Source organism: Biomphalaria glabrata, chromosome 9 (assembly GCF_947242115.1).
Source record: "Biomphalaria glabrata chromosome 9, xgBioGlab47.1, whole genome shotgun sequence".
NCBI lineage: Eukaryota > Metazoa > Mollusca > Gastropoda > Planorbidae > Biomphalaria > Biomphalaria glabrata.
The window spans coordinates 39,522,667-39,549,465 of NC_074719.1; the positions used below are offsets into that span (position 1 = coordinate 39,522,667).

The 26,799-nt window shown below is 35.7% G+C and overlaps 1 protein-coding gene across 1 annotated transcript in view; it reads left to right on the forward strand.

Moving 5' to 3' along the window:
* LOC106053065 (uncharacterized) overlaps nucleotides 1–20,054 on the forward strand; it is a 32,218-nt gene extending 12,164 nt beyond the window's left edge. Inside the window, exons 5-13 of the mRNA XM_056042241.1 lie at nucleotides 5,633–5,818; nucleotides 6,995–7,149; nucleotides 9,882–10,128; nucleotides 11,433–11,604; nucleotides 12,902–13,008; nucleotides 13,211–13,411; nucleotides 14,640–14,761; nucleotides 17,874–17,981; nucleotides 18,778–20,054. Coding sequence (XP_055898216.1) covers nucleotides 5,633–5,818; nucleotides 6,995–7,149; nucleotides 9,882–10,128; nucleotides 11,433–11,604; nucleotides 12,902–13,008; nucleotides 13,211–13,411; nucleotides 14,640–14,761; nucleotides 17,874–17,981; nucleotides 18,778–19,077 — 1,598 coding nt within the window. The 3' untranslated portion in view covers nucleotides 19,078–20,054. The remainder of the gene's footprint in view (nucleotides 1–5,632; nucleotides 5,819–6,994; nucleotides 7,150–9,881; nucleotides 10,129–11,432; nucleotides 11,605–12,901; nucleotides 13,009–13,210; nucleotides 13,412–14,639; nucleotides 14,762–17,873; nucleotides 17,982–18,777) is intronic.
* The last annotated feature ends 6,745 nt before the right edge of the window (nucleotides 20,055–26,799 follow it).

Genomic DNA, 26,799 nt, shown 5'->3' on the forward strand with positions numbered 1-26,799 from the left:
GGAGTTTCTATAATATAAGGGGTATTTAAATAGTAGTTAATAGCAATTTTAAAAGGGTGCATGTCAATCGATTTTCCCTTCTCCCTTTAGAATTGTACACATCTACTAAGGAAGAGGTAGGAACACATAAGATTGGACAGTTCCATTGATTCATTGCTGTATTCACATTAGGTCACAAAGAATCTCTCAAGTTCTATACTGTGAAGTGATTATGAATTGTTGTTATTAAATCAATACGAACTTCAATATTTAAATACTTATAAATATTTACTTTAAAATATTTATAATGAGTTCATGCCAAACTGTATTCAACATACATACTTTTTCAAAAATGCTTTCTTAACGTAGTTTAATTAGTCTATTTGGCACTTCTAAATAGATGGCATTCCTGTCTAGAGATGTCAAGCGATTGTCTGTAAAACAATTTAGACTTCAATCATGCTTTAATCACCTAATATTTTAAACAAGCTAAATAAAACAAGAATGGTATAAAAAAGGTTACAAAAGACAGTTTGTGTGGAAACACAAACTCAAAATCGGCCCCCGAAGAGGTCCACCCAGGCAGGCTTCAATATTTTAAGAAATAACATCCAAATGAAATTATATCAAAGACAAATGAGAGATAAGAATGGAGAAAGAAGGTTAACAGATCTTGTGTAGTGCCCTAACGGTCCCGCAGATCAAAGGATAGGTGTAAGTGAATGTTCTTCTTCTTCTTCTTCTTCTAGCCAGCTTTATTGCTGCTGAGCTGTGAGCTCTTTTGCAGACTGTGCCAAGGAAAAAAAGTGTGCTGTTTTCTTCAGTTGTTCAGCACTGCCGTACAGGGTGTTGGTTATGTTGGGCTGTAGTGGAAGTAGGGTCTGCCTAAGGTGGATTAGGGAGGGGCATTCAAAGAGGATATGGTTTACGGTTTCAGAGGGGTGGGTGCAGTGTCTGCAAAGGGGTAGTTGTGTGGAGTTTATTTTGTTCAGGTGGTAATTTAATAGTGGTGTGTGTCCTGTTCTTAGTTGGAAGATTGTAGATTGTTCTTTGCGGGGGAGGAAGTTAATACTGTCCAGTTTGTTAGGCGTAGTCATTTCTCTGTACATGGCTCTGCCTGTGTTTCCTGATGCCCATTGGTTGAGCCACTCCTCTTTGTGATTGTTGACTAACATTGACCTTAGGGTGAGGTAGTTAACAGGTCTATCTGGTTGTTCCATAGTTGAACCTGCCTTTGATAGCTTATCTGCCTTTTCATTTCCCATGATGCCAATGTGTCCAGGGATCCACTGTAGTGTAATATTGATATTTAATTTTGATATCATCTGGTGGATTATCACACTGAGTGTTGTCAACTCTCTTGGGCTGTTTGAGGTGCTGCTGTTAAGTGCTTCCAGAGTAGATTGGGAGTCTGTAAAGACAACAATATCTGATGGTGGTTGCACTCCTTCATATAATTTGTTTTCTACTGTCTGGAGTGCTATGGTAATTGCCTCAATTTCGGCTTGGAAGTTTGAGCAGTAATCACCACAGGGTGCGCTTATCTCAAAGTGTTTATTTTTAGGGAAGACCAGGAAGGCACCAAGACCAGCATTGATGGTAGCTTTGAAAGCCGATCCGTCTGTATAAATATGGATAGCTGTTTTTGGATAGCTTTCGATTGTTTCAAGCGTGCCTACTTTGAGCTCCAGTGGATTTGATTTTTTTGTTAAGGTGTTATTTAGTAAATGTGTTTTGATGGTTGGTTGTTTGTAGTTTAGTCCGGGTGTAATGTTTGAAAACCTGGTAATTTTTTCTCTGTTATTGGGTAGGTGGTGTTTTAGGGCTAGTTCGTCAGTAAGTTGGATCAGAGTCCTTTGCTTTTTTTGGTTGTTTTTCCTATTTCTCTGTGTTAGTAATTTATTTGGATGATCATCCTCCAACCTTCTGTATCTCTCAATAGCTTCTAATGCTGCTCTGTTGCGCCTTAACTTAAGAGGTTCAATATTGTAAGTGAATGTAAAGTTAGATGTGAACCTGGCCTAACTAGTTCCCCTTTTAGACCTTGTGGTCTATAGGGCAGATGATGTAAAGTTCAAAAAAATAAAAAAACAATTTAAAAAAAAAATAATAATAATAAGCTTAAATTAAGTGTATCAATTAGTTTGGATCAGTCATGTGAAAAAAAATATGTTTCAGACTACAATCTAAAAAGGGAACTAATTCAGCTTTTACGACCAATTCAGTCAATTACTCTTTCTTTCCCTTTTTTGAGATACCAAACAAAGTAATTAATTACCTTTACTTAATCAAGTAATGGAGTTGTTTTTTTTAGCGGCCCCCGTAAGGGGAAAAAGCCGCTATTAGGTTTGTGCAAAATGTCCGTCTGTCCTTCTGTCCGTCTGTCCGTCTGTCCGTCTGTCACACTCAGATCTCGAAAACTAGAAGAGATATAAAAAATATTATTTCATCATTAAATGCGGCTTCAAAAGTTTACGTGCAACGGCTACTTTTGGTTTTCTAAAAGCAAACCGTTTAATTTATAAAATTAATTATGCAAGCGATTTTTTCATACAAATACACCAATTCTAAAACAATTACGTAAATTTAAGGGAGGCAATGTTAAAATATGCTAACAAAGATGGACAATTTTTGTGTATTTTCAGTATCACTAAGTCAAATATATTTTAAAAATGTAAAGGGAATGTTTACAACAAATATAAGTAATAGTTAAAGATGTTTTTTCTGGTCAACTAGCTGCTAAAATTAAAAGAAAACTTTCTGTTTGTTTATAAAGGCTAATAATGCATTTTGTATGTAAATATCACACACATTTTTTGTAATGGACTTTTTATGCAGCGATTTTCGTGCAGTAGCGTAACGTCGCTATATGATCAGGTACTAAACAAATTCCTTAAATTAAAAAAAAAAATCAGATTTTATTTATTTTTTTTTTTAGTGCCCCCATCCGAATAAAAGAAGATTATTTTTGTGCGTTTTGTCTGTTGTTCGGTCTGTCCGTCACGATTAGATTAAAAAAACTAGAACTCTAAAAGCTATTGAAAATCTGATTTATACTTTAATGTTCCTCCCATAACATCTCAATAGTTTTAAGTATCTAAAGATTGATTGTTCCGGAATTTTTTGTGCAAAACTAATCAACCCCAACAAATGTTTGTTTGCTCTTCTAATTTATATTACATTCAATTTCCATGCTTAAACGTTACAAAAACACATTATCAATAATATGTTGTTCCGTTTTTTATGTAAATAGCATATTAATGCTAAATCAAAATCTCTATACTGATTTATATTTCAATAAGTGTAAAAATGTTCCGGATATTGTTTTATAAAACATGAATTATGCCTTATGATTGTTTGAAATCGCATAATTTACTAATATTACACTTATATTATTTGACAATGCGTCACTATAATTTGGTTATCAATATCAAATTGTTCCGTATTTTCATCTTTAAACAAATTTTAAAAATATCGACAATAGGTTGTTCAGGGCTTTAAAAAAAAAGTAATTTACTAGAATTGATTACTGAAAATTACTTTTTAGACATTTAATTTTCTTGCTAAAACATAACATAGAAGTTTTGTTATCAATAAAGAAAGTTCCGGATTTTGTTTCTTACAAATCGTCGCCAGAAATTTCCGAATTTATTTAAAAATCTACTAACGCCAAATAATTGTTTGAACTCCCTCTTCTAATTAATAAACAAATAATCTTCTCATTTACGAAATAATGTTTTTACTGATTTTTATGAAAAATATTTTAACTCACTACTCTCTTACAGTACATTTAACTTTCTACCTAAAACATGTAAAAATCTAATTATCGTTAATATTATGTTCCGAATTTTAAGGAAAACAGAATCCAAACACCAAAGTAAGGTATGAAAATCTCTCCACATGGCTGTAGTACATCTAATTTTTATACGAGACCATCCAAAAAATTTAATTAACGGTATTACATTTATCTGAAATTCTCTTTTTCTTTTACTATTTATACAAACATCAGGAACAATCTATTATATAAACTTTTCAATTGTGTTCATACCTAAAAATTATTGCGATGTATTGAAACGTAAAATAAAGGTTAATCAATTTTTAATAACTTTTAGTGGTTCTTTTTTTATATCAAGATGACGGACAGACCGACTGACAGACAAAACGCAAAAACAATGCAGGGCTTTGATCCTTTTTAAACAAATTCCATTAGAACTCAGTGCACCAATGTCTATGAACCCTTGTTAAATATCTCGTGTAAATAAAGACATTTTTTTATGGTACCGGTACTAGCCTATTGTGAGGTAACGGAATTTTTTTTCTTTGACGTCATATGAATGGACTCTTTAAATGTAGGCTAATGTTAAAAGAACGCACTTGGTTCACCAATGTCTATTAACCCTCGAAAAATTGCTCTTATTAATGAAAACATATTTTAGTCTAGCTAGGCCGTGTGACGTAGTGTTTTTTTTTTACCTTTGACGTCATATGGAATGAATTCTTTAAAAGAAATGCTAAAAGAACGCACTCGGTGCACCAATGTCTATGAACACTCGATAAAGGGCTTGTAATGATGAAGGCGATTTTTATTCTAGCTAGGCCGTGTGACGTAGTGTTTTTTTTTCCTTTGACGTCATAGGGAATGAATTCTTTAAATGAAATGCTTAAAGAACGCACTCGGTGCACCAAAGTCAATGAACACTCGGATAAATGGCTCTTATTGATGAAGGCGATTTTTAGTCTAGCTAGGCCGTGTGACGTAGTATTTTTTTTTCCCTCTGACGTTATATGGAATTAATTCTTCAAATGAAATGAAAAAAGAACTCGGTATAGTAATGTTTATTGAGCCTCGTTATGTGACTCGCGTTGAAAAAAGGAATGATATCTTGATTTAGATCTAATCTAGATTTTTTTTAACTAGATCTAGATTTTTATTACAGTATATCTAGATCTGGATTTATATTCTAATTAAAATTATTTTAGAGTCTAGATCTAGAAATTCTAGATCTAGTTTAGACTAAAATAGACTAGATTAAAATGTAGAATTTCAATTTCTAAACTTAAAGTGTAAAAAAAGAGTGTAGATTTTCATTTCCAAACGTTTTGATCAATATTGTAATGTTTTAATATACTAAAACTAACCTACTATTTTTTATTTAATTTAAATTTACGGCAAATGAATCTTTGAAACATTTTTACTTTTGACCATCAAAATTAAATCACCTCTTGAATATTTTTTGCGAATATGCAGATCCGACAGGGATCCGACTTCGACGGGGGCCGCCTCTGAGTTTGTGTAACACAAACTCTCTTTGTAATCTTGTTTTTAATTGATTCTTGTGTTGTCAGGTAAAAGAAATGTGCCAAATTTTATCTTTATCCGACATTGGGTGTCGGAGAAATAACGTTTACAAACTTTTGGCCTGACAGACACACAGACAGGCAGACAGCCTGAATTGATATAAGCTTTGTAAATACCAACATTTGATATGGTCTCTCGGCCTTAGACTTGCAATGATATTTCGCTTTTCTTTCCATTTCTTATCCTTAATGTATTCCCTTGAATGTTGGGGGCATCTACAGTTAGGTCCCCATGCTTCTACTGTCTCTTTCAAGCTGACTACATCATTGACAACAAAATATTTATGTCTACCAGGCGGTGAAGGTCAACAAGGGATTGTCAAGGAGGATGGGAAACCACCTTATCGTTCATTGGTCATAGTACAGTGGGCGTCTGGTAAAAAAGCAGACTATCGAGTAGGGGCTGATGGGAACGTTGACCTCAAATGTCTAGCCCCAGCATCAGGTGGATATTACTATAAGAGTCACCTTCCAGCATTAGGTAAGTACTACGTTCAACATAGCGTGATGGCATCTGAAACGTGTGTGGGACCAGGAAAGAGAAATTAGATGAAGTTAACATCGTATTGTTGATGGTCTTAGGTCGCCACATCTGTTGATGGTCTTAGGTCGCCACATCTGTTGATGGTCTTAGGTCACCACATCTGTTGATGGTCTTAGGTCGCCACATCTGTTGATGGTCTATTTTGTTGATGATTCTATATGTTAATGGTGCATGCGAGTTCAAAGAAGACACAACAACAGAATGAATCAAGAATATACTTGATAACGCAGGCTGATAACTTCAACAATTTAATGAACAATAAAAAGGGCACAGTCCTCTGTCGTCGCTAGCCTAGCGTCGTCATCTAAGGCGTATTGTCCGTTACTCTTCTAGTTCGTAATCCTTCTCTTTTATTACTCGTCACATCACTTAGGAAAAACCCGATTAACCTCAACTTCTACGCGTCGTGTGTCATTACAGTATCTTTCGCGTGAATACACTTGGGGCTTTTGAACCAAGAAGTCAATGATTTAAAAATCTGGACAAACTCAAACTTTGAGCCTGTGGATGATTAGGATTTCGCTGTCTACCAAACTGTGATGGAAACCCAAAATTTGTAGAGAAAAGTAAAGGCGGTTAGCATTTGTGCTGGCCACATGACATCCCCGTTAACCGACTGCCGTATAAAGAGATTATTTTTTAGTTATTCACCCTAAGGACCACAAGTACAAAACGGCCTTAAAAAAAAAAAAAAACACCAAATGTCATGTTTATATACTATTGGAGATTTTTACAATAAAATAAACGATACCAAGGCCGCTAAATTGAATTTCAATGTCGCCAACTAACAAACTGAAGGGTTCAAGAAATGTGATTCTATAGTGCCAGAAAGTGCTCACACAAAAAATCAAAGAGCTTTACAAAAAAAAAAAAACACTTAGCTTATGTACACTTTATTCATTGTGTACACCAGATACGCCAAAAAGCTTTCTATTTAGGGATTTGACGCCATGCATAGTTTGTACTGTACAATTATAGACCATGTGGTCTTTCAAAGACTCAGGAATTCCAACCTGCGCTTTCAAATTCATTCATTTTTTTTGCTTCTACAAAGTAATATATTTAACTTTTTCTTTCATAGTTGTTCTTGTTTTTTTTTTTTTTTTGAACCAGGCAAAACAGAGGTATGTGCAGGCAAGGAAGGAGCAGAGTCATTTCTAGAAATGATGCAAGAGCTGGGATCTTCCATGTTTAATCCCCTCAGGGGAGATGAGCTGGCATCATCCTTGTTCAATCCACTGAGAGGTTTGGAATTGATGAGTAAATTGGTAAGATTCCATTGATAATAGTTGAAGTATCAGGAGATATTGCCGTTCCCTTTTATAACTTCTCATGTGACTAAAGATGCTAATCCTTGATACACAGCTGTGGTCACAGGTTGGGCATCTGTAATCATCAGGGTAGTCAAATTCTTTACAGCTACTTAACTAGTTGTATTTAGTGCAAGTTCTTTAGCTATACAGAAGCGATTGATTCTTATCTGCTTATCTTGTATAATAAAGACGTTACTTCAAAAAAAGATGATTACGTCCTAAGTGTTATGCATCTAGTCATGCATGTTAACCAATGACTTAAATTCTGTCAAGTCACTGGTTTTCCTGGCTAGCTCAGGCACTCCATTACATGCTCTAATAGCAATATGGAGCATTTGTACAAATTTGTCCTAGCATATGGGACGAGGAGTGTGCCTTTATCTTTGTGTCTTTCTGAGTATTTTTATTAGATTTTGTTTTTGTATTTGAAGCTTATGGTTCAGTGTTTTATGCATAATAGCTACTTTACTTTTGCGTCTTCTGTCCTGAAGGCTTTCTAAATTTAGTGATTTTACTAAAGGTGTTACTCTGGTTAAAAGTGAATATTCGTTTGTTATGAATCTCACTGCTCTAAAAGATTTAAACATCATAACAGAACACTGTATTCGTATCTAATAAATTAACTCAGCACATGAGTCTAAGACGTATACTCATTATAAGTCTTATAATTTCAAACATAATTATATTATGGTTTTTCCGATTTCAAACTGAATCACAATGCCAGGCTTATATTTGGTTCATTATATGTTATTAGGCAAAAAAATGACTAATTTTTTTCTGGTCAAGATTACTGATAGTCAGTTTTACAGTTTTGGTCAGAACGCTTTATACTTTTACTCGGTGTTTTTTTATGTAATTTACCCTTTTTTTTATATTTCATAAAAACAATGTACTTATCTGTGTCGGAGTCCTGACATCTGTCCTTTTTGGAGTCTACCAAAAAAGTGTGTATGTTTTTTGATGTGTGTGTGTGTGGGGGGGGGTGTACTAATCTGTTACATAGAGCAAAGCTTCCAAGCTATATTGGTAGCACTAACGTTTAATGTCAAAACTTTTTTAAGTTTTAAAAGGACTCCTAGTGGAGCATAAAGCTGATACAGTAATAAGCAATGGGACCTGCTTCTGTGATCATTTGGGTCTATGTCCATCCTACCGTTTTTTTTTATTCTAGTTCTAGTTCTATCTTGCCCTGTTTGTTTCATCCAGTCCAGGTTTGTTTTGATCTCCCGGCCTTTCTCTTGCCCTGTGTGTTCCATCCAGTCCAGGTTTGTTTTGATCTCCTGGCCTTTCTCTTGCCCTGTGTGTTCCATCCAGTCCAGGTTTGTTTTGATCTCCCAGCCTTTCTCTTGCCCTGTGTGTTCCATCCAGTCCAGGTTTGTTTTGATCTCCCAGCCTTTCTCTTGCCCTGTGTGTTTCATCCAGTCCAGGTTTGTTTTGATCTCCTGGCCTTTCTCTTGCCCTGTGTGTTCCATCCAGTCCAGGTTTGTTTTGATCTCCTGGCCTTTCTCTTGCCCTGTGTGTTTCATCCAGTCCAGGTTTGTTTTGATCTCCTGGCCTTTCTCTTGCCCTGTGTGTTTCATCCAGTCCAGGTTTGTTTTGATCTCCTGGCCTTTCTCTTGCCCTGTGTGTTCCATCTAGTCCAGGTTTGTTTTGATCTCCTGGCCTTTCTCTTGCCCTGTGTGTTCCATCCAGTCCAGGTTTGTTTTGATCTCCCAGCCTTTCTCTTGTTCTGTGTGTTTCATCCAGTCCAGGTTTGTTTTGATCCCCCAGCCTTTCTCTTGCCATGTGTGTTCTATCCAGTCCAGGTTTGTTTTGATCTCCCAGCTTTTCTCTTGCCCTGTGTGTTCCATACAGTCCAGGTTTGTTTTGATCTCCCAGCTTTTCTCTTGCCCTGTGTGTTCCATACAGTCCAGGTTTGTTTTGATCTCCCAGCCTTTCTCTTGCCCTGTATGTTTCATCCATGATCCAGTCCAGGTTTGTTTTGATCTCCTGGCCTTTCTCTTGCCCTGTGTGTTCCATCCAGTCCAGGTTTGTTTTGATCTCCCAGCCTTTCTCTTGTCCTGTGTGTTCCATCCAGTCCAGGTTTGTTTTGATCCCCCAGCCTTTCTCTTGCCATGTGTGTTCTATCCAGTCCAATTTTGTTTTGATCTCCCAGCTTTTCTCTTGCCCTGTGTGTTCCATCCAGTCCAGGTTTGTTTTGATCTCCCGGCCTTTCTCTTGCCCTGTGTGTTCCATCCAGTCCAGGTTTATGTTGGGGAAAATAATAGTTATCTTATCGTTATAACAATAAAACGGAACCTGGTGGCGTTTAAATCAATAGATTAGGACTTCGAATACCGATGATTACTTGGATTTTGAGCTTGGAGATTTTGAGGACGCATTGAGTCCACCTTTTTATGATGGGTACCGGTAAATCGTTGGGGAAAGAAATTCCATAGTGCTGGCCACATAACACCCTCATTAATGGTCAGATTAAGAACCAGATGAAATTAACATCATCTTTCCCAAAGATTGAAGATCTGAAAGGGTTGCATTTACTTTAAACTTTACTTGTTTCTACCAACGACAAACATATTTAATCACCCAAACTAAACCAAATTCTTATAAAATAAACTTTATAACTTCTTAGTCCATACACTTGCAACGTTGTAGTATAAAATTCTACATCTATAATGCCCTAATTTCAGTCAGAGAAAAAGGTTACATCTTCTGGGTTCTCTGAAATACGTAAAGGCATGAGAGTGGTCAGGGGACCTGACTGGAAATGGAAAGATCAGGACGGGGGAGAAGGCCACATAGGAATTGTCAAGAAGGTCATCCGATTACCCCAGAAGAGTTCAGTGAAAGTGATTTGGGAGTCAGGTGACTCAAATATTTACCGAGCTGGATCCGATGATTGCTATGATCTTCTGGTCTACGACAGCGCACCTAGCGGTAAGTATTCAGTCAAATTGTAGAGTATTCTTTTTTTACAGACGTGCCATACAGACAGGACGATTGATTTTATATCTTACGTACATTTTATGTTAATCTTGTAGTCGATTGAATACGAGGCAGGAATTGTTCTAAGTTTAATTTATCCTGTCTGCTATTTTAATAATTGTTCCTCGCTGGTGCATAAGGAATAAAAAAATATTTTCATAGCCTTGTGAATAAATTTTTTTTCCTTCTTTTGTTAAAGGCCAGCTATTCGAACATTTACTGTTCAATGATAATTGCTGTATTTGTATATATACATATACTTTTACCAGGGCCGGTCCTACAGATTGCGGGGCCCTATGCGAAACTGATAGCGCGGGGCCCAGTCTGGGTAGGGATAACAATAATATGTGAAAATTAAGATTTGTAATAGAAATAAAATTCGTCTTTGCAATTTATTTAAACTTTACTAAGTACAAAAACAAAATCACTGTCAATTTAACTTTACGAGCCATCTACAGTAGATAGTAGTTTTCCCAACAAAAAGCCGATAAACATTCGGATCTGCCTTTTAGATTTACTATCGACTAGCGAAATGTCGCTTTTATTTTTTAAAGGTCGAGATAGATTTAGAGCTACATTTGTATGCCAGTGATTGGACCTTAGACCTTCTTGCTTTGGTTAAAATTCACCTTATTATTAAATTTTTAATAAATGAAAGCTGACAATGCCGGATTTTTTTTTCATCTCGAGAAGGATTGCCGTTTCCCATATTGAACGACACCCCGGAATGACAATACATTTTGTCTTTTTAAGGGAGATTTGCATGAGTTTCCATAAGGTTTTAATAATTTCAGGAGATTTTCGTGACTTTTTTGTGTGTATATTTTGCAATTTCAGGAGAATTCCAGATACCCTTCAATAATAAGTTAAAATGGTTTAATTTAATAATTTACACCTAGAATTCGCGCGGGGCCTATGAAAGTGCTGGGTCCACGGCGGCCGCATAGGTTGCAGTGGCCTAGGACCGGCCATGACTTTTACACCTTTACTTGATAATTATTACTCGAAGATCTAAATATTCTTATTGCTATGTAGAAGCCATACCCCAATACGAAAGTATAAATCATAATATACGTTCCATATAAAACATTATCAAACGTAGGCCTACTAAGTGTACAGTATTACAAATCAAGCATTGTTAAGCATTAGCCTACTTAGTGTCAATGTTCACTATCCCTTCAATTGCAACCTGCGCACCCAAAACTCTGTCTTATCTAACTATATCATTCGATCTGTGTACTTTGTCATTCAATCAGGTATCAAACATCTGAATGTTATGTGCGATGAGTGTAAACAGGAACCTATTTATGGCGCGCGCTGGAAGTGTGCTGACTGCGACAACTTTGACCTGTGCACAGCCTGTTACAACATGGACAAACATGACCTAACACACGCCTTTCTGCGGATGGATAAGCAATCCTCCAGAGCGTACGTTTATTGTACACTTTTAACTAAGACATTTCTATTTAACTTGTACACTCTAGGCTATTTTGTATTTAACGTACACAATTTTGTTAACTTACTTTCTTAAAAAGCTAGATCCCATTGAAGAAGCTGATATTGTTATATTCGCATACACGGAGCCTCCAAACCACAAATTCTTGAGTTCGAATCGCATTAAACATCTTGTTTTTTTAATTACAACCCTGAATCCACCCGAAACCAATCGTTACAGAAGGACTCAAAACTGACATGAGGCGTCGCAACCTGTTAACAGTTACGACCTGTTACATGGCAACAAGCTATAATATTGGTCTAAACTGCTAACAGGTTGAACAAAGCAGGCCAGTGTTTGGGCGTTCTACAACGATTGGTCTCAGTCCATTCAACTTTTAAAGGTACCGGACATTGTCGTTGTTCTGGCCAAATGACACCCTCGTTAACGTTCGACCATATAAACGTATGTCTAAATCATCGTCCTCCATATTAGGTCTGAAAAGTTGGTTTCTTTATTTATTTTAACTTCCTTGATTCGCATGTTGCTTTAGGTTTATTTATTAAACGACTTAGAAAAACATTGAAACCAAGTTTAGAAAAACATTGATACCAAGTTTAGAAAAACGTTGATACCAAGTTTAGAAAAACATTGATACCAAGTTTGAATTAATAGCATGAATTAATAAGGTTAATACACATGGGCGTCTGCATTGGGATGCTAGGCGGTGAGCATGCACCCCCTTGATTCTAAATTGCCAATTTTTAGCACTATCAAATCAATAAACTTCTAAGTAGCAACTGAGCAAGTAGTGCTTCCCCTGAAGTACAGTTGTAAGGATAAGTTAATGTTGTAGAAGACTAGCCCAGGCTTATCAGGAATTGATGGCCGACAAATTAATGGCCGACTTTGTCTAATCGACCGTAGCAAGCAAGGGCCGCATGGATAAAGCTAATAATTTTTACAGTAAACATTTTGTTTACATGTTGTTGTTTTTTTTATTTCATGAAAAACATATTTACAGCGCAGTTAATATCGCTTAAATATGGGGCCAGGTGTGTGGGGTGGAGGCTGTTCTTTTCTATAATATTCTCCGTAACGATAGAGTTGATGCTAGGACTTTGTTCCATAGGTGGCAACTTGCACAACCCCCCCCCCCCCCAGCTAAAAATCCTTCGGGCGCCCCTGTTAATACATTATGTTTTCATATCATATTATGTTAGTGTAAAAGCCCTAAGCTATTAAACGCATGTGATAATAATTGTTTCAATTTTTTTTTTGTTTCGATAGAGTGCCAGTACCAAAGCGTTGTGAGAGTGTTAAAGTGACAGCGAAAGGAATATTTGAAGGTGCTCAAGTCAAGCGTGGAAAGCACTGGAAATGGGATGATGTGGATGGTAAGGGTTAAAGCCAAAGATTCAATAAAAACTATTAAAACCGTGGGCCACACAAACAGATGACCTTTACATCCTTCGCCCTATAGACCGCATGGATGTAAAGGCAAAACTATATTTGCTTTTACCTAAACGAAGTGTATGATTATATATATATATATATATATATATATATATAATATAATATAATCTATGTTTTACTTAGGTGGGAAAGATAAGGAAGGTTTAGTGGTCAAGATCATCAAATGGACCCCAGAGACACGCAGAAGTGGAGCAATGGTCCAGTGGGATGGGCCATCACACAAACCTGTTGCGCATCGGTTGGGACACAAAGGCAAGATGGATCTGAAGTTTTCCAAGCCCGTGGACGGTGGCCACTACTACAAATCACATTTGGCTCTCCTAGGTAATGGCTATAGGAGAATGTTTAGATTATTAAATGTAAAGTTTAAAACTATAGTTTTATACATAGACACTTATTAAAGGTGTTCCATGTAACACGTGGAGTGATGGTACTTACATCATAAGGCATCAACGTAGATATTTTAGTTACGATAAAGCCCACATGAAAAAACATTTTATACATGAGAGTTGTAGTGATTTAATTGATAAAGCTAATTTTGTTTTGTTCGATCCTGTTTATATTTTGTAAAATGTAAATGTAAAATGAATGTAGTTGAGCAGCTTGGAAAATGTCTCAGGTGAATGATATTAACATTGACATATACCAACTAATATTTTTAAAAGAAGGAAAAAAAAACATATTTAAGGGGAAGAACTCCACTATTACAACTATATCTCTAAAAATGTAGAAGTTATTTTCCTTATTTGATAACAAACAAAGCAATTAATTCCAATAATTAATGGATAATTTTTTTATTGATTCATGTGTTGGTATTTACCAAAAAAATGGTTTAAAATTTCAACTTGATCGCAAAATGGGTGTGGGAAAAATAATATGAACAATTATAAAAGCTGGACCAAATCCTGTTCAATTATCTTAGCCCCTCAACGTCTAGGTAGTTTCTCGCTCCTTTTGTTTACACTCATTTTTGCTCAAATGATTGCTATATTATATAACTTTGACACTATACATATATTGTCAATACAAGGCATCAACCGCCTCTGTAAAAACATGTGAATGTATTAATTCATTAAATAAGGCATTATTTGCGTGGTAATGGACCTCATTCACCAATCATAAATAAACACAGCCTCGTCATAATATTGATAAAACAATGAAAAATATGTATCACGTGACAGCCTTTATGGATTACATAATTTGTATAGAAGATATAGAGAATCACGTGGCTGAATGTTGTTTGTTTACGATTGGTGAATGAGGTCCATTTAGCGGGTTGTTTCCCTTTGGTTGTCACACTCAAAAAAGCTTTATCTTTACACACTTAGGGATTTGTTGTTAAACTCTAAGGGCTGGCTGTTGCAAGTTATATTGCCTTTGGCGATTTAACGTTTGTCATACTTATTTGGGGGTCGGCTGACACACACTATAAGCTTGGACTGTTTGATAGTATTCTTTTTCGATCAAAAATACAAAATATTTCATAATGTGTATGTCATTAGGGCCCATTTCAGGAAAGGGAAATATTGTGAGATGTTTGACATATTCACAGGTAAACGCGAGAAAGTTCCCCAAAAGTTCAAAGTTGGCGACAAGGTGAACATCATCATCGATGTGGAGGCTGTCAAAAGGATGCAAGAAGATCATGGAGGCTGGAACGAAGGAATGATCAAAGTAACGTCTCTCACGTTTACATTTATTTTATTTACATTGCCGGCCTTAGGCATAGGCGAACAAGGCAGGCGCCTTTGACTCCGATTGGTTGGTGCCTCATACAAGACTAAAACAAAAAAAGGTTTTAGAGAAAAAAAATTAAAAATTAGATCAGGTCTCTAGCATAGCAGAACTCTTTGACTCGTCTCCTAGCCTAGGCTTGCTCTAAGCCTCTAATATGTTTCATGGTGCCACATGGAATGAATACAAATTTATTTCATTGGTTGATTTAGATGTAGATGCAGGAAGGTTTTAATGAACTGCCTAATTTTTTTTTCGGGCTTTTTAGTTTTTTATTTTATTTTGGGTCACCTAATTCAATTTGTCTAGTGCCTCCAAATACCATAGGTCGGCCCTGTTATCCAAATACAATTTAAATAAATAAATAGTTATGGCGAAAAACAATACACTGTGTCTTGTCTTCGATTCTTTAATGACAAACTGCCTCAAAGCTAGTGAAGTGATCACTCCTTATGTATTTCAGAAATTCCTTAGTTTTAAGAGAATTTTCTAATTGTGTAGCAATTTCCACTACCATAACTGAGCGCTGAGGTTCTTTTCAGTATATACACAAATATTTGTTTGCATTTTTTTATATGTTTTGAATATTCCCTCAGAGTTAAAGATAATTTACTTTTAATAAAAACCTCCCGCATGACGACTGGGGATGGAAGCGGGCACGAATGGAAGCAGGGACCATCGACAAGTTTGAATGACAGTCCAGCGCGCAAACTGCACGACTGAAAGGTAAAGCGCTTGACTTTCAAACCGGGAGTCCCTGGTTGGAAGCCCGGTAAAGACTTGGATTTTTAATTTCGGAATCTTTAAACACCTATAAGTCTCTAATGGGTTTCTGACTTTAGTTGGGGAAAAGTAAAGACGGTTGGAACTTGTCCTAGTCACCGTTGGTCACAGAAACAGATGACCTTGACATGATCTGCCCTATAGTACACGTTGTCTAGAAGTAAAACTTTCCTTTTTTTTTGGACAAAAGTCACTCTGTCTCTATTAGTCTGGGCAAAAGTTTGTACACGTTATTTCTCCCGTACCCAAGCTGAAATTTTGCACAATTATATCTTTTATCTGACAACACAAGAATCATTTAAAAAAACAAAACAATTAGTTAACTGTTGGAAATAAATTACTTTGTTTGGTATTTCAAACAAAGGAAAGAAATAGTACGTGACTGAAGTGGTGGTATAAAAGTAGTCACCTTTATTTCTGTCAGGGTTCAAAATTATATATATATATACTGCTGCTGCTCTGCTATGCTTGTCTCTTGTTCTTGTTGTGTTTCTTAACTTGGTTCCTGTGGCTCACTAGGGGTTTCTTGAATATCAAATAATACTTGCTTGGTACTTCTTGGTTACTCAGTTATAATTCATCACTTGCTTAACTCAAATACGAACACTTAATATACATCAACTCTAACTCCTTATATTCATGAATATCAACAATACTTTAATACTTGATAACGCACGGAATTATATCACTCTTATTAAATAGTAATACACAAAACACCAGTCCATCAACTTATAAATACAAAAATACCAGTCCAGGAAGTAAAGGTCCAACCTTCCTGGACCGGGAGCAAGACCTTACTGACTTACACATTCTCTCGCACATTCAATGAAGACTTAATCACTCAGTTCACAACACGTGCAACACTTCGCATTCATAACAAGGGGATATAACAATCATACCAAAATATCAAACTAACATTCATTCTCGCCATACCTCTCCCTGACAATTTCATTAGGAACTTCATATTGATGATCTTTTTATAAGACTGTCCAAGCGGCGCAATAGTTTGGATAATTCGTTGCCTTGACAACAATTTTTTGCTTATGTTAGCAGATTTTTGCATTGTCGAATTGTCTTAGTTTAAAGCTGTTAAGTTTGTATAGTAAAAATGTGGGTTAGTGATTTATTTATTTATTTATAAAATTGTTATGCAGAAATGTTGTACAGCAGACTTATAAATTTAATAGTGAACTAAGGGCCATAACTGATTTTTTAAATGCTCAAAACAAACTCTTACATGATGCCTTTAATTTCTGAATCATACAGTCATTCTGTCTTTGCCTAAGAAGTAACAAATAAAAGGCATGACCAATAAAAAAATTTATTGCTGGAAGAAAATTAAGCAAAGAAGGAAAAGATGACGACATCGCAGGGAGTAGGTTTACAGCACACACACACACAAACACAAACTAGAAATATCTTTATTAAACTAAAATGCAGGTCTGTGGTAATGGGGATTATAATTACCATTCCCTGTCTGTATTGTTTGCAGGTTGTCGTGGGGGTGTAACTCTATATTGCAAAGGATCCTAAAATACATGTATTGGCGTATTCAGGATATTTCCTCGAGATAGGAGAATTTTTCTCTCTCCCGCCCCCCCCCCCCCCTTTGCCAATCTATCTATCTATATTATGTTGTGGCCTTTCATTCTTTCTGACGTATTTTTTATGTACCCTAGAATAGGCTTTTCTTTAGTTTGTGGAAAGAAAGCAGACACGCCGTCATCTAGGGGGTCTGGGAGGGCGCTGTGAATTCCCCCAGCAGAGTTCGGGACAGAGCCCAGAAGTGAATCATATTTTCCAGTATTTAAAACTCAAAATGCATATTCAGAATCATAAACAGCGCATTATTCTGCTATCCCTCATAAATAAAAATTAAAAGTCAAAATCATATCTGCTACTCACTACACTCTGTATATGAAGCCTATTGGCTTGTAGAAAATGGTATTTGTAGTTATTACCCCTTGGCTGCGTTGTGGCAAGTGATGGTTTAACATTAAAATTCCACCTATAATTAAAAAATAAATAAAAAGGTCACTTGATTTCCCCCTCCCCAAGAAGAGGATTTTCTTTCCTGGTGGGGTTGGTTAACCCCGAACCTTCTCTCCTGGCTACACCCATGAATACGTCTATCTGATATGGTTGGTGTAATACGCTACTTTTAAACGGACACATTTAAACCTTTTTATTGTTACATTGTTTGATTTTCTCTTAGTTTGTTTATTTGAATTTATTATTTTTTAATACTTTTTTTTTTTTCAAATCTTAGTATATGAAAAAAGTTGGTACGATCAAGAGAGTCGATGACTTTGGTGTTGTTATCGTGAAATACGATGATGATAAAAAGTTGGTCTATAATCAGGATGTTTTAAATCTGGTAATTACATTTTTGTGTATGTTACTTTTAAAAAAAGGGTAGTGACATAAACAATAATTTTAATAATAATATTAAGTTCTGAATGATAAACTCTGAATATTCAAGTTCGAATATTAAATTCTAAATACTGAACATTGAATAAAAAATTATAAATATTAAGCTCTAAATGTTAAACTTTGAAATGTAAACTCTGATTGTTGATTTCTTAATGTTAAACTCTAAATGTTAAACTCTGAATGTTCTGATTGTTAAACTCTGAATGTTACATTCAATGATTGTTAATCTCTGAATGTTAAACTCCGAATGTACTTGACTGATGTGGTGGTAGGTCTATAAGTTGAATGAGCACCCTTTTTATGTGGCCAATTTAAAGTAAGAAATATATTTTCATGAGCACTTCCCTAGCAGAGTGGTTAGCTGTCAGCTGGAGGACCATTGATCCATGAGTTTCAAGTCATTCAACTTTTTTTTTATAAATGCATCCAAAAAGCGATCAAGGCAACATTTATACATATACCCTTTCTCCTCCCTTTTTTCCCAACTGGTCTAGACAAGTGATTGGATCAAAGCGTATTGAGAAAGCTTAAAACATGTAATTGCGCAAAATCTGTGACAATGTTTCGTTATTAGAATAATGCTTTTCTAAAGATGTTTTAATATGAGGTACACCCTAATATACATTCGTTAAATCCAGTGTTTAACATTTAATATGCTCCCCTAATGATTCATCCGGGTCAACACGACTCGCCGCCCTCCACTGCCTTGGTTCTTTCTAAATAGTTTCTATATTTTCTAGGTCTGGCTAAACCCAGAGGTAAAGCAAGAGCCCACCAGTAGCCAAGAACAGACAACTCCAAGCAGCTCTCAGCGAGATTCAGCGCCATCTAGCTCTGTTGATAAGATGGACGAACGCGACAGCAGTAGTGAGCTAAAAGCAGTCCAGCCCCAGTGCAAGATTTGTCTTAGCCGTGACGCTAGTGTAGCCTTTGTCCCTTGTGGTCATCTGGTCAGCTGTCCTACATGCGCCGAAGGAGTGGACAAATGTCCAATCTGCAGAGCAGACATAAAACAATGGCTTCGCACATATATACAGTAAAGTGAAACAAATAAAGTATAGTCTCTTTTTATTTATAATAAATATGATTTATATTTACCATCGGTTCATAACAATTCTAAGAGTTTAAAATCAATGCTACATTTACCTCTCTGTTTTCAGATGCAATAGAAAAATCTTCGATATTGTTGCTATTAATATTATCAATTTCTTTTAAATATTTGTTGTTTTTAGTCCTTTTTTTTTCTTGTTTTTATTTCTTGTTTTGTTTTACTACTTTTTTATAGTGTTATGTAATTATTATATAATCTAATTAGTTCGGCCATCCTTATTTAATGATGATCATAAAGTGAAATACACTTAGATATTGATTGAAGGGAAGAGGAGTCGCGGATCACTCTATCTTTTTTATTCTAAATCTCTTCTTTTTTCGAAATTTCAAATAAAAAATTACTCATATAAAGTATTGAGGGCGCGGTAGCTGAGCGGTAAAGCGCTTGGCTTCTGTACTGACGGTCCCAGGTTCGAATCCTGGTAAAGACTGGGATTTTTATGTTGTGATTTTCGGGCGCCCTTGAGTCCACCCAGCTCTAATGGGTACCTGACATTTGTTGGAAAAGTAAAGGCGGTTGGTCGTTGTGCTGGCCACATGACACCCACGTTAACCGTTGGCCACAGAATCAGATGACCTTTATATCATCTGACCTATAGACCACAAGGTCTGAAAGAGGAACTTTTTTTTAAATATGAAGTATTAATATAATTATTTATCTTATAGAAGACAAAATGTCCTATTGTTTTTCTGTTATTTTTTTTCAAATGTTAGGTTGCAAAATTATTTTTATATCAACAAAAGTTTTCTTAATATTCAATCTTTACATCTAGATTATACTTTCATCCTTGAATATTTTTATTTTGTAATATAGGAACTTGTTAAATGTTTATTGTTTTTATGCCATTTATATTATTTATGTAGAATAAAGATTTTTTAAAGAATAAAATATGCGAAAATTGCTTCATCTATTGAGTTCCCAATGTAGTTTTGTACTACGAGCATAAGAAAAAGAAAGTTCTAATGGGCATTGAACATTAGTTGGGGAAAGTAAAGGTGGTTGGTCGTTGCGCTGGACACATAACACCCTCGTTACCGTGGGTCCTAGAAACAGATTACCTTTATATCACGTGCTCTAGAGATCGCAAGGTCTGTTGTGTTGCTTAAAGAATGTAAACAATAGCTGAGAATTCATAGACAAAGAGATGCATATCTATTATTACACATTATGAAAACTTTGTTAAAAATACCTCAATCTGTGGCATTTTACGTCTCGGAAGATGAACTTTTCCCTTTGCAACTTCTTGTGTGACTAAAGAGGCTAATCCTTGATACTGCGGTCACAGGCTGGGCATATATAATCACCAGGCGCCGTTGCATTTTCACCCTTCTTTATGCTTCTGTTGTATATGGCATCTGCAATCCGTGACCCTTCCTTTATGCTCTCTCTCCATGTGGATCTGTCCAGTGCCACCTCTTCCCAGCTGCTAGGTGCTCCATACACAAGTTTTTTTTTTAGGATTCGAATAAGAGATTGAGCCTTTTCAAAAAAAAAATAAGATCAAGTATAAGTAACCAGTTAGGTCAGGGGAGGCGCGGTGGCTGAGCGGTAAAGCGCTTGGCTTCCGAACCGGGGGTCCCGGGTTCGAATCCTGGTGAAGACTGGGATTTTTAACTTTGGAATCTTTGGGCGCCTCTGAGTCCACCTGACATTAGTTCTGGAAAAGTAAAGGCGGTTGGTCGTTGTGCTGGATACATGACACCCTCGTTAACCGTAGGTCACAAAAACAGATGAACTTTACAATATCTGCCCTATAGACCACAAGGTCTGAAAGGGGAACTAGTTAGGCCAGGTTCACATCTAACTTTACATTTACTTTCACCTATCCTTTGATCCACACAAACTGTCTTTTGTAACCTTGTCATTTATTATAACACCTAGGTATTTTGCGTTTTTAGTCTGTGTTACTGGTTTGCCATGAATAAGATAAGTGGAATTAATTTGTTTTAGTTTTTTGTTACTCTTAACAACTGGTGTCTTGTGTTGTTTTTATTGTTCTATATATTATGCAATCGTCTGCAAATAATCTGACTTTTGTTCCTGAAGTAATACAATTTGGTAAATCATTTATGTAAATTAAAAATAGCAGTGGGCCTAAGACTGTTCCTTGAGGTACACCTGAGTTTATTGTTATCGGTGTTGATTTAGAGCCATTTATTATTACAGTTTGTTCTCTCCCTATCAGAACATCTTTAATCCACTGATGTAATGGACCATTAATGCCGAAATATTTTAATTTTTTAAGCAAACTATGGTGGTGAACTTTGTCAAAAGCCTTGGAAAAATCTAGTATAATATCATCTATTTGTTCACTATTATCTAAACCTTTTGAAAAGTCATCAATTAGTCCTATTAGTTGTGTTTCACATGATCTATATTTCATAAAGCCATGTTGGTATGGGATGAGGACAATATGTTTGTCTAAGTGTTTTTTGTCGCTTCCTCCTGCTACAGGGACTGTAGCTGAATATCAGAATCAGCCACAATAGCTGCATCATCAGCATACAAGAATTCCCTGATAAGTAGCTTCCTAACCTTGGTTTTTGCCCGCAGCCTTGATACATTAAATAGTTTTCCAGAGGATCTTGTATGGAGAAACACACCTTCGTTTATGTCGTTGTACGCATAATGCAGTAGAAGAGTAGGTGCGAGCAAACATCCCTGCTTGACACCACTGCAAACCTCAAAAATACCTCAAGAGATAAATAAAAAGTGCAGTTGTTTTATATTGTACTAGTCGACCCGCTGAGGAGCATACGCCGCAATTTTGCTGGGTTGGCCTTAGGCCAATGCAACCTATGCGCCAGCAGTTGGCCCCGCACTTTCATAAGCCCCGCGCCAATTCTAGGAGTAAATTATCTATTTAAACCATTGTATAACTTATAACAGATTTCCTGATTCACCAGGAGCTCCTGGAAATCTTCTGAAATTGCAAAATATACAAAAAGTCCTGGAAATCTCCGCAAATTATTATAATCTTTTGAAACCTCATACAAATCTCTTGAATTTTGTGACTAGGCAACAATAATGACAGCAAGGCTCAAAATTTAAATAAGCAAGAGAGGAAAATGTGGAGAGATTATCTGTAGAGTATCTTGGACATCATGCGTTTTCTCTTAAAGCAAAATATGGCACTCCGTGGACATCACGAACGAGTTGAAGAAGAATTGGCAGTACAAAATCAAAGAAATATCATGGAGTGAAATTACAATCTAAGTACGATGTATTCCTGAGAGACCGAAAACGTACATGTCCCAACAAAAAAAAAAACACGAATTTATTGTAATATAACAAGAACAAACAAAAAATCAAATCGTAAAGTTTATAAAGCAAATATTTCCGGCTTATTTTCCACAGTACACCTAAAAAAAAAGGATTAAAATGTTATGGTACATTTTCATGCAGAGCCTTTAATACGTATTGGCCACAAGAGAAAAATTGACAGGTGAAAAATAAAGGACTATAGATTTTATATTAACACTTAAGAAAGAGCTACTGCAGGAAATACCTTCCTTGGATCGTATTGTTCATGAAATAATAACCCTGTAAGAACAATGACATGATAAATAGGAATTTTAGTCGCCATTATTGAATGGAAATCAATCTCGATAGTTGTCCCAGCGACATAGACAAAAACAAATTTTGTCTGGGCTTAGAATGTCGGGTTCCTATTATTGCTTGCTTATTCTTTATTTTTTTCTTATAGACTTCTTCAAAGTGACGAATGACAGATGACAGGTACAACAGACACGGTACCTGCCCGGATGAAGTCTCCAGATGTCAGAAGTTCTAATCGTTGCCTTGCTTGGCTTGGCTCATTAGGGGTTTACTTAATAATTACAATCAAGAACAATTATACTTTATTACACATCGACTCCAACTCCAGATCTCCAAGAATATAACAATGATATTTTAATATCCAATAGAGCTCAAATAATACACAATAAATATTAATATTAATAAACAACCACCAATCCAGGAAGCGACTATCCGACCTTCCTGGGATGTCGAGGTTTCTTTTTATTGCTTGTTTTGCTTATGTTCTTGACATCTGAGGGCTTCTTCCGGTCAGGTACCGTGTCTGTTGTACCTCATATCTGTCATTCGTCACTTTGAAAAAGCCTATAAAAAAAGAATAAAGAATACAGCAGCTTTCTCTCAATAGCTTTTCAAAGCATTTTTGGTGGAATTATGTACAAAATTTAATTATCAGTAAAACATACTCATACTTTTCAAGTATTTCCAAAACTCAAGCATGTTTTGATTCTCAAACACATTTACTTTTTACAGTAAAGCAGTTATCTTTTTTTTTAGAATGCTCAGACTGCCTGGACCCAGATAGAAAGCATCTGCAAAAAGCTTTCTCCTCTCATTTATATATTAATATACAAACAATAGTGCCTTGCATGTATTTCCTGTGCATGTCTACAATAAAGCTTATGCAGTGTAATTATTATGTAATACAACATTAATTAAATAAAATATTAAATAAGATGGTTCTGCATAGTTTAAACAAAATTCAGCATCACCTTTTTTTTTAGGCCGCTGCGACAAGCTAGTTCAAAAACGAGAGAGGAGGGTGTTTAGGTTTAAAAAAAAAATTTCTAAAATTTTTTTTTAAAGTCTGATCCCATCACTGATTCTACATTGTCATAGAAAAAAGTTGTCATCCGTTCCCTGGCATCAGACATTTCACGGATAAGCTAAGATTTTTTTTAGTGTCTGTTGTATCGGGCATTCAGGGTCAAATCGTAGGCCTACATTACCTTGTCAGTAATGGAGATAGAGGGCGAATTTTTTTTTTTTGTTGATCTTTTTATAATGTATTGTCAAATGTAGCTAGAACAATGTGACTTTTAAATGTGTAACCTCTATGAGTTAATTTAAACTTATAAGGTCAGTAATATTCATTATTAATTGTTGTTACCATGGACGATTTTAAACCTCGGTCCATCGATGTAATAATAGAACAAGCCCACATGATAGGGATTAACGATAAGGAGTTAAAATAGTTTTTTTGAATCAACAAAGACTAGATTTAGAGACATTAACTCTAGAAATGGAAATAAAGGCAATGGGAGCAGAGAAAAGGAAACAAATGAGGTGGAGGTGGAGGAGTGGAATTATTGTACCTAAAGATATTCAGAAAAAGGAATAAGTCTTGATGTAGTGTTTCCGCTCTTCCAGTTGCTGAGAAAGGAATCTCCACGAGGGTCGCTTGAATTCCCGATTGCGACCTGGAATTGAAATAAAATTTAGTCTTGTCTGTCACCTATTTAATTTTTTTTTACTAAACACAATAACAGTTCATGTATTATCTGAACAGTGCACCCGACAGGGGAATAGCTTGCTGCGTATTGCACCTATTGAATGGCATTATTCATCCGGTTAAGTACCTCGGCAGAAAGCTGTTACTTAGAGAGTGACATTATGTCATCATTAGCGTGAGTGTCCATCGCCTTGACAGGACCTAGAAATATACTCTAGTAATTTCACAATCCAGTTTGACCACAGACCATTGTCTACTAGCTGTAATTATCAAGACTAAGTAATTGTACATGATTGTATATTTTTTTCCAATACAATGAGAAACGCAGCTATAACTGTTAGTGATTGTTTTATTTTCGTTAATTATAGCTAGATACCATAATTTTCTGTTGTGTCGTTAGTATTTGAATACATCTTATCTTATCTTATGTAATACAGACGTTACTTCAAAAAAGAAAATGATTACGTCCTACGCGTCATGCATTTAGTCATGCATATTAACCAATGACTTAAATTCTGCCAAGTCGCTTGTTTTCCTGGCTAGCTCTGGCAACCCATTCCATGCTCTAATAGCACTAGGGAAGGAGTATTTGTACAAAATTGTCTTAGCATATGGGATGAGGAATGTGCCTTTATTTTTGTGTCTTTCTGAGTATTTTATTAAATTTTGTTTTTGCATTTGAAGATTATGGTTCAGTGTTTTATGTATAATACGATTATGTATATGCGTATGTTGAATGTATGTATGTGTATATAAGACTGTTATTTGATTAAGTAATTGTTATTAAAAGTAATATTTAATTGTAACCTCTAACGAGCCAAGTCAAGCCAAAGCAAGAATAGAACCCTGACACTTGTGTGGTGCCCCAACGGATCAACAGACCAAGGGATAGATGAAGGTGAAGAGATTAGTCGTATCCCTATGTTGTGTACTATTAAAATCAATAGAAACAGGCTTAGTTATATAGTTCGAATATATCTATGTTTTCTCGATTAGTGTTTCTAATGGCCACACCATGTTTTAACTTTCGAGCATATTATCATAACGATACTGACAAATATTATATTTATTTTTTTTCTAGTTAAAGTTTTGATTCCTACATAGAGTCCTAGGGACATTTTGGCTAGATGGGCAATGGGACTTATCATTTATGTATGGTGCGCAGCCATGTAATGTTTGCTTAAAATAGTAGAAAAGCCCATAAAAGATTATATATTCTCTTGTAAAAGTGTCACACTGACTGCCGTGATTAACCTTTTATAAAAATTATTCTTAAAATAGATTTTAAAATGTAATAAAAAGTAAAGCTCCCCTTTCAGACCTTGTGATCTATAAGGCATATAACTTGCGGGTGTATTCAATGCGATTAACTAACAAGAACATAGACTTACACAAAGTAACAAGTGACGAAACTAAGTCCAAACTGTTAGTCAATTCAGATGATGGTCAAATACCCAAAAGGCCATAGTAGATTCTTTGTCGATAAATGCATGTTACCCTAAGAAATCCTATCACCAATTGATTTTATGTCTCTAGGTAGTCTCTAACCCTGCTAAGTCATGACGTCACAAAGTCTGGCAATTATGGTGCGTCTCTATACAGACTAATAATACTAACTAAGTGTCTTACAACTCAGAGACGCCCAAAGATCCCGAAATTAAAAAACCCAGGATTCGAACCCGGGAATTTAATACTAGTCTAAAACATTGTCCTAAAAGAGTCTGCCTAAAATGCTATACGTTACGAAGAGTGTGTATGATAACGCACGGTGCAGAAGCTTCGTATTATACGTGAACTGCATTGTTCAAGCACATATAAAAGGTTTTATCCTTTGGCGCCATTGTTCTGATTTTTTATGGGTTATCAAGTTTTACCTATGTGGACAGTTACGAATATGTCTTCACCTTAAGGCACACAATTGGTTGATCATATAGCATTTTATTGCCAGGGTGGATTCCATACCTAACCCTAAGCCCACTATACCATTATAGTGTGAATCTATTCTATGGCTTTATTATTGAAGCCTTATTATCTACACAAATGAAAAGATTTATTTCAAATCTTAATGCTGGTCACAGAAGGCCCACTATGTTTTAACAAGGAGACTCGCTAACATAACTTTGACATACGATGTTATTTTTATTAATATTAGGGCCATTATTAGTAAACACACCATTTGAGACGCACCTATTTCTTAAAGAAAAATTATTCATATTTTTGTTCTTTTCCTCTAAAAGCGTTATAGAGATATATCAATTTTTTTCTGCTTACATTGAACATGTTGAATTAATGATTAGATACGTGTGTGTGTGCGTCATGTTCGTAGCGTGCTCAGGCCCATAAATTTTTTTCCTGGAAATTGTAAGGGGGAGGGGCTGGGCT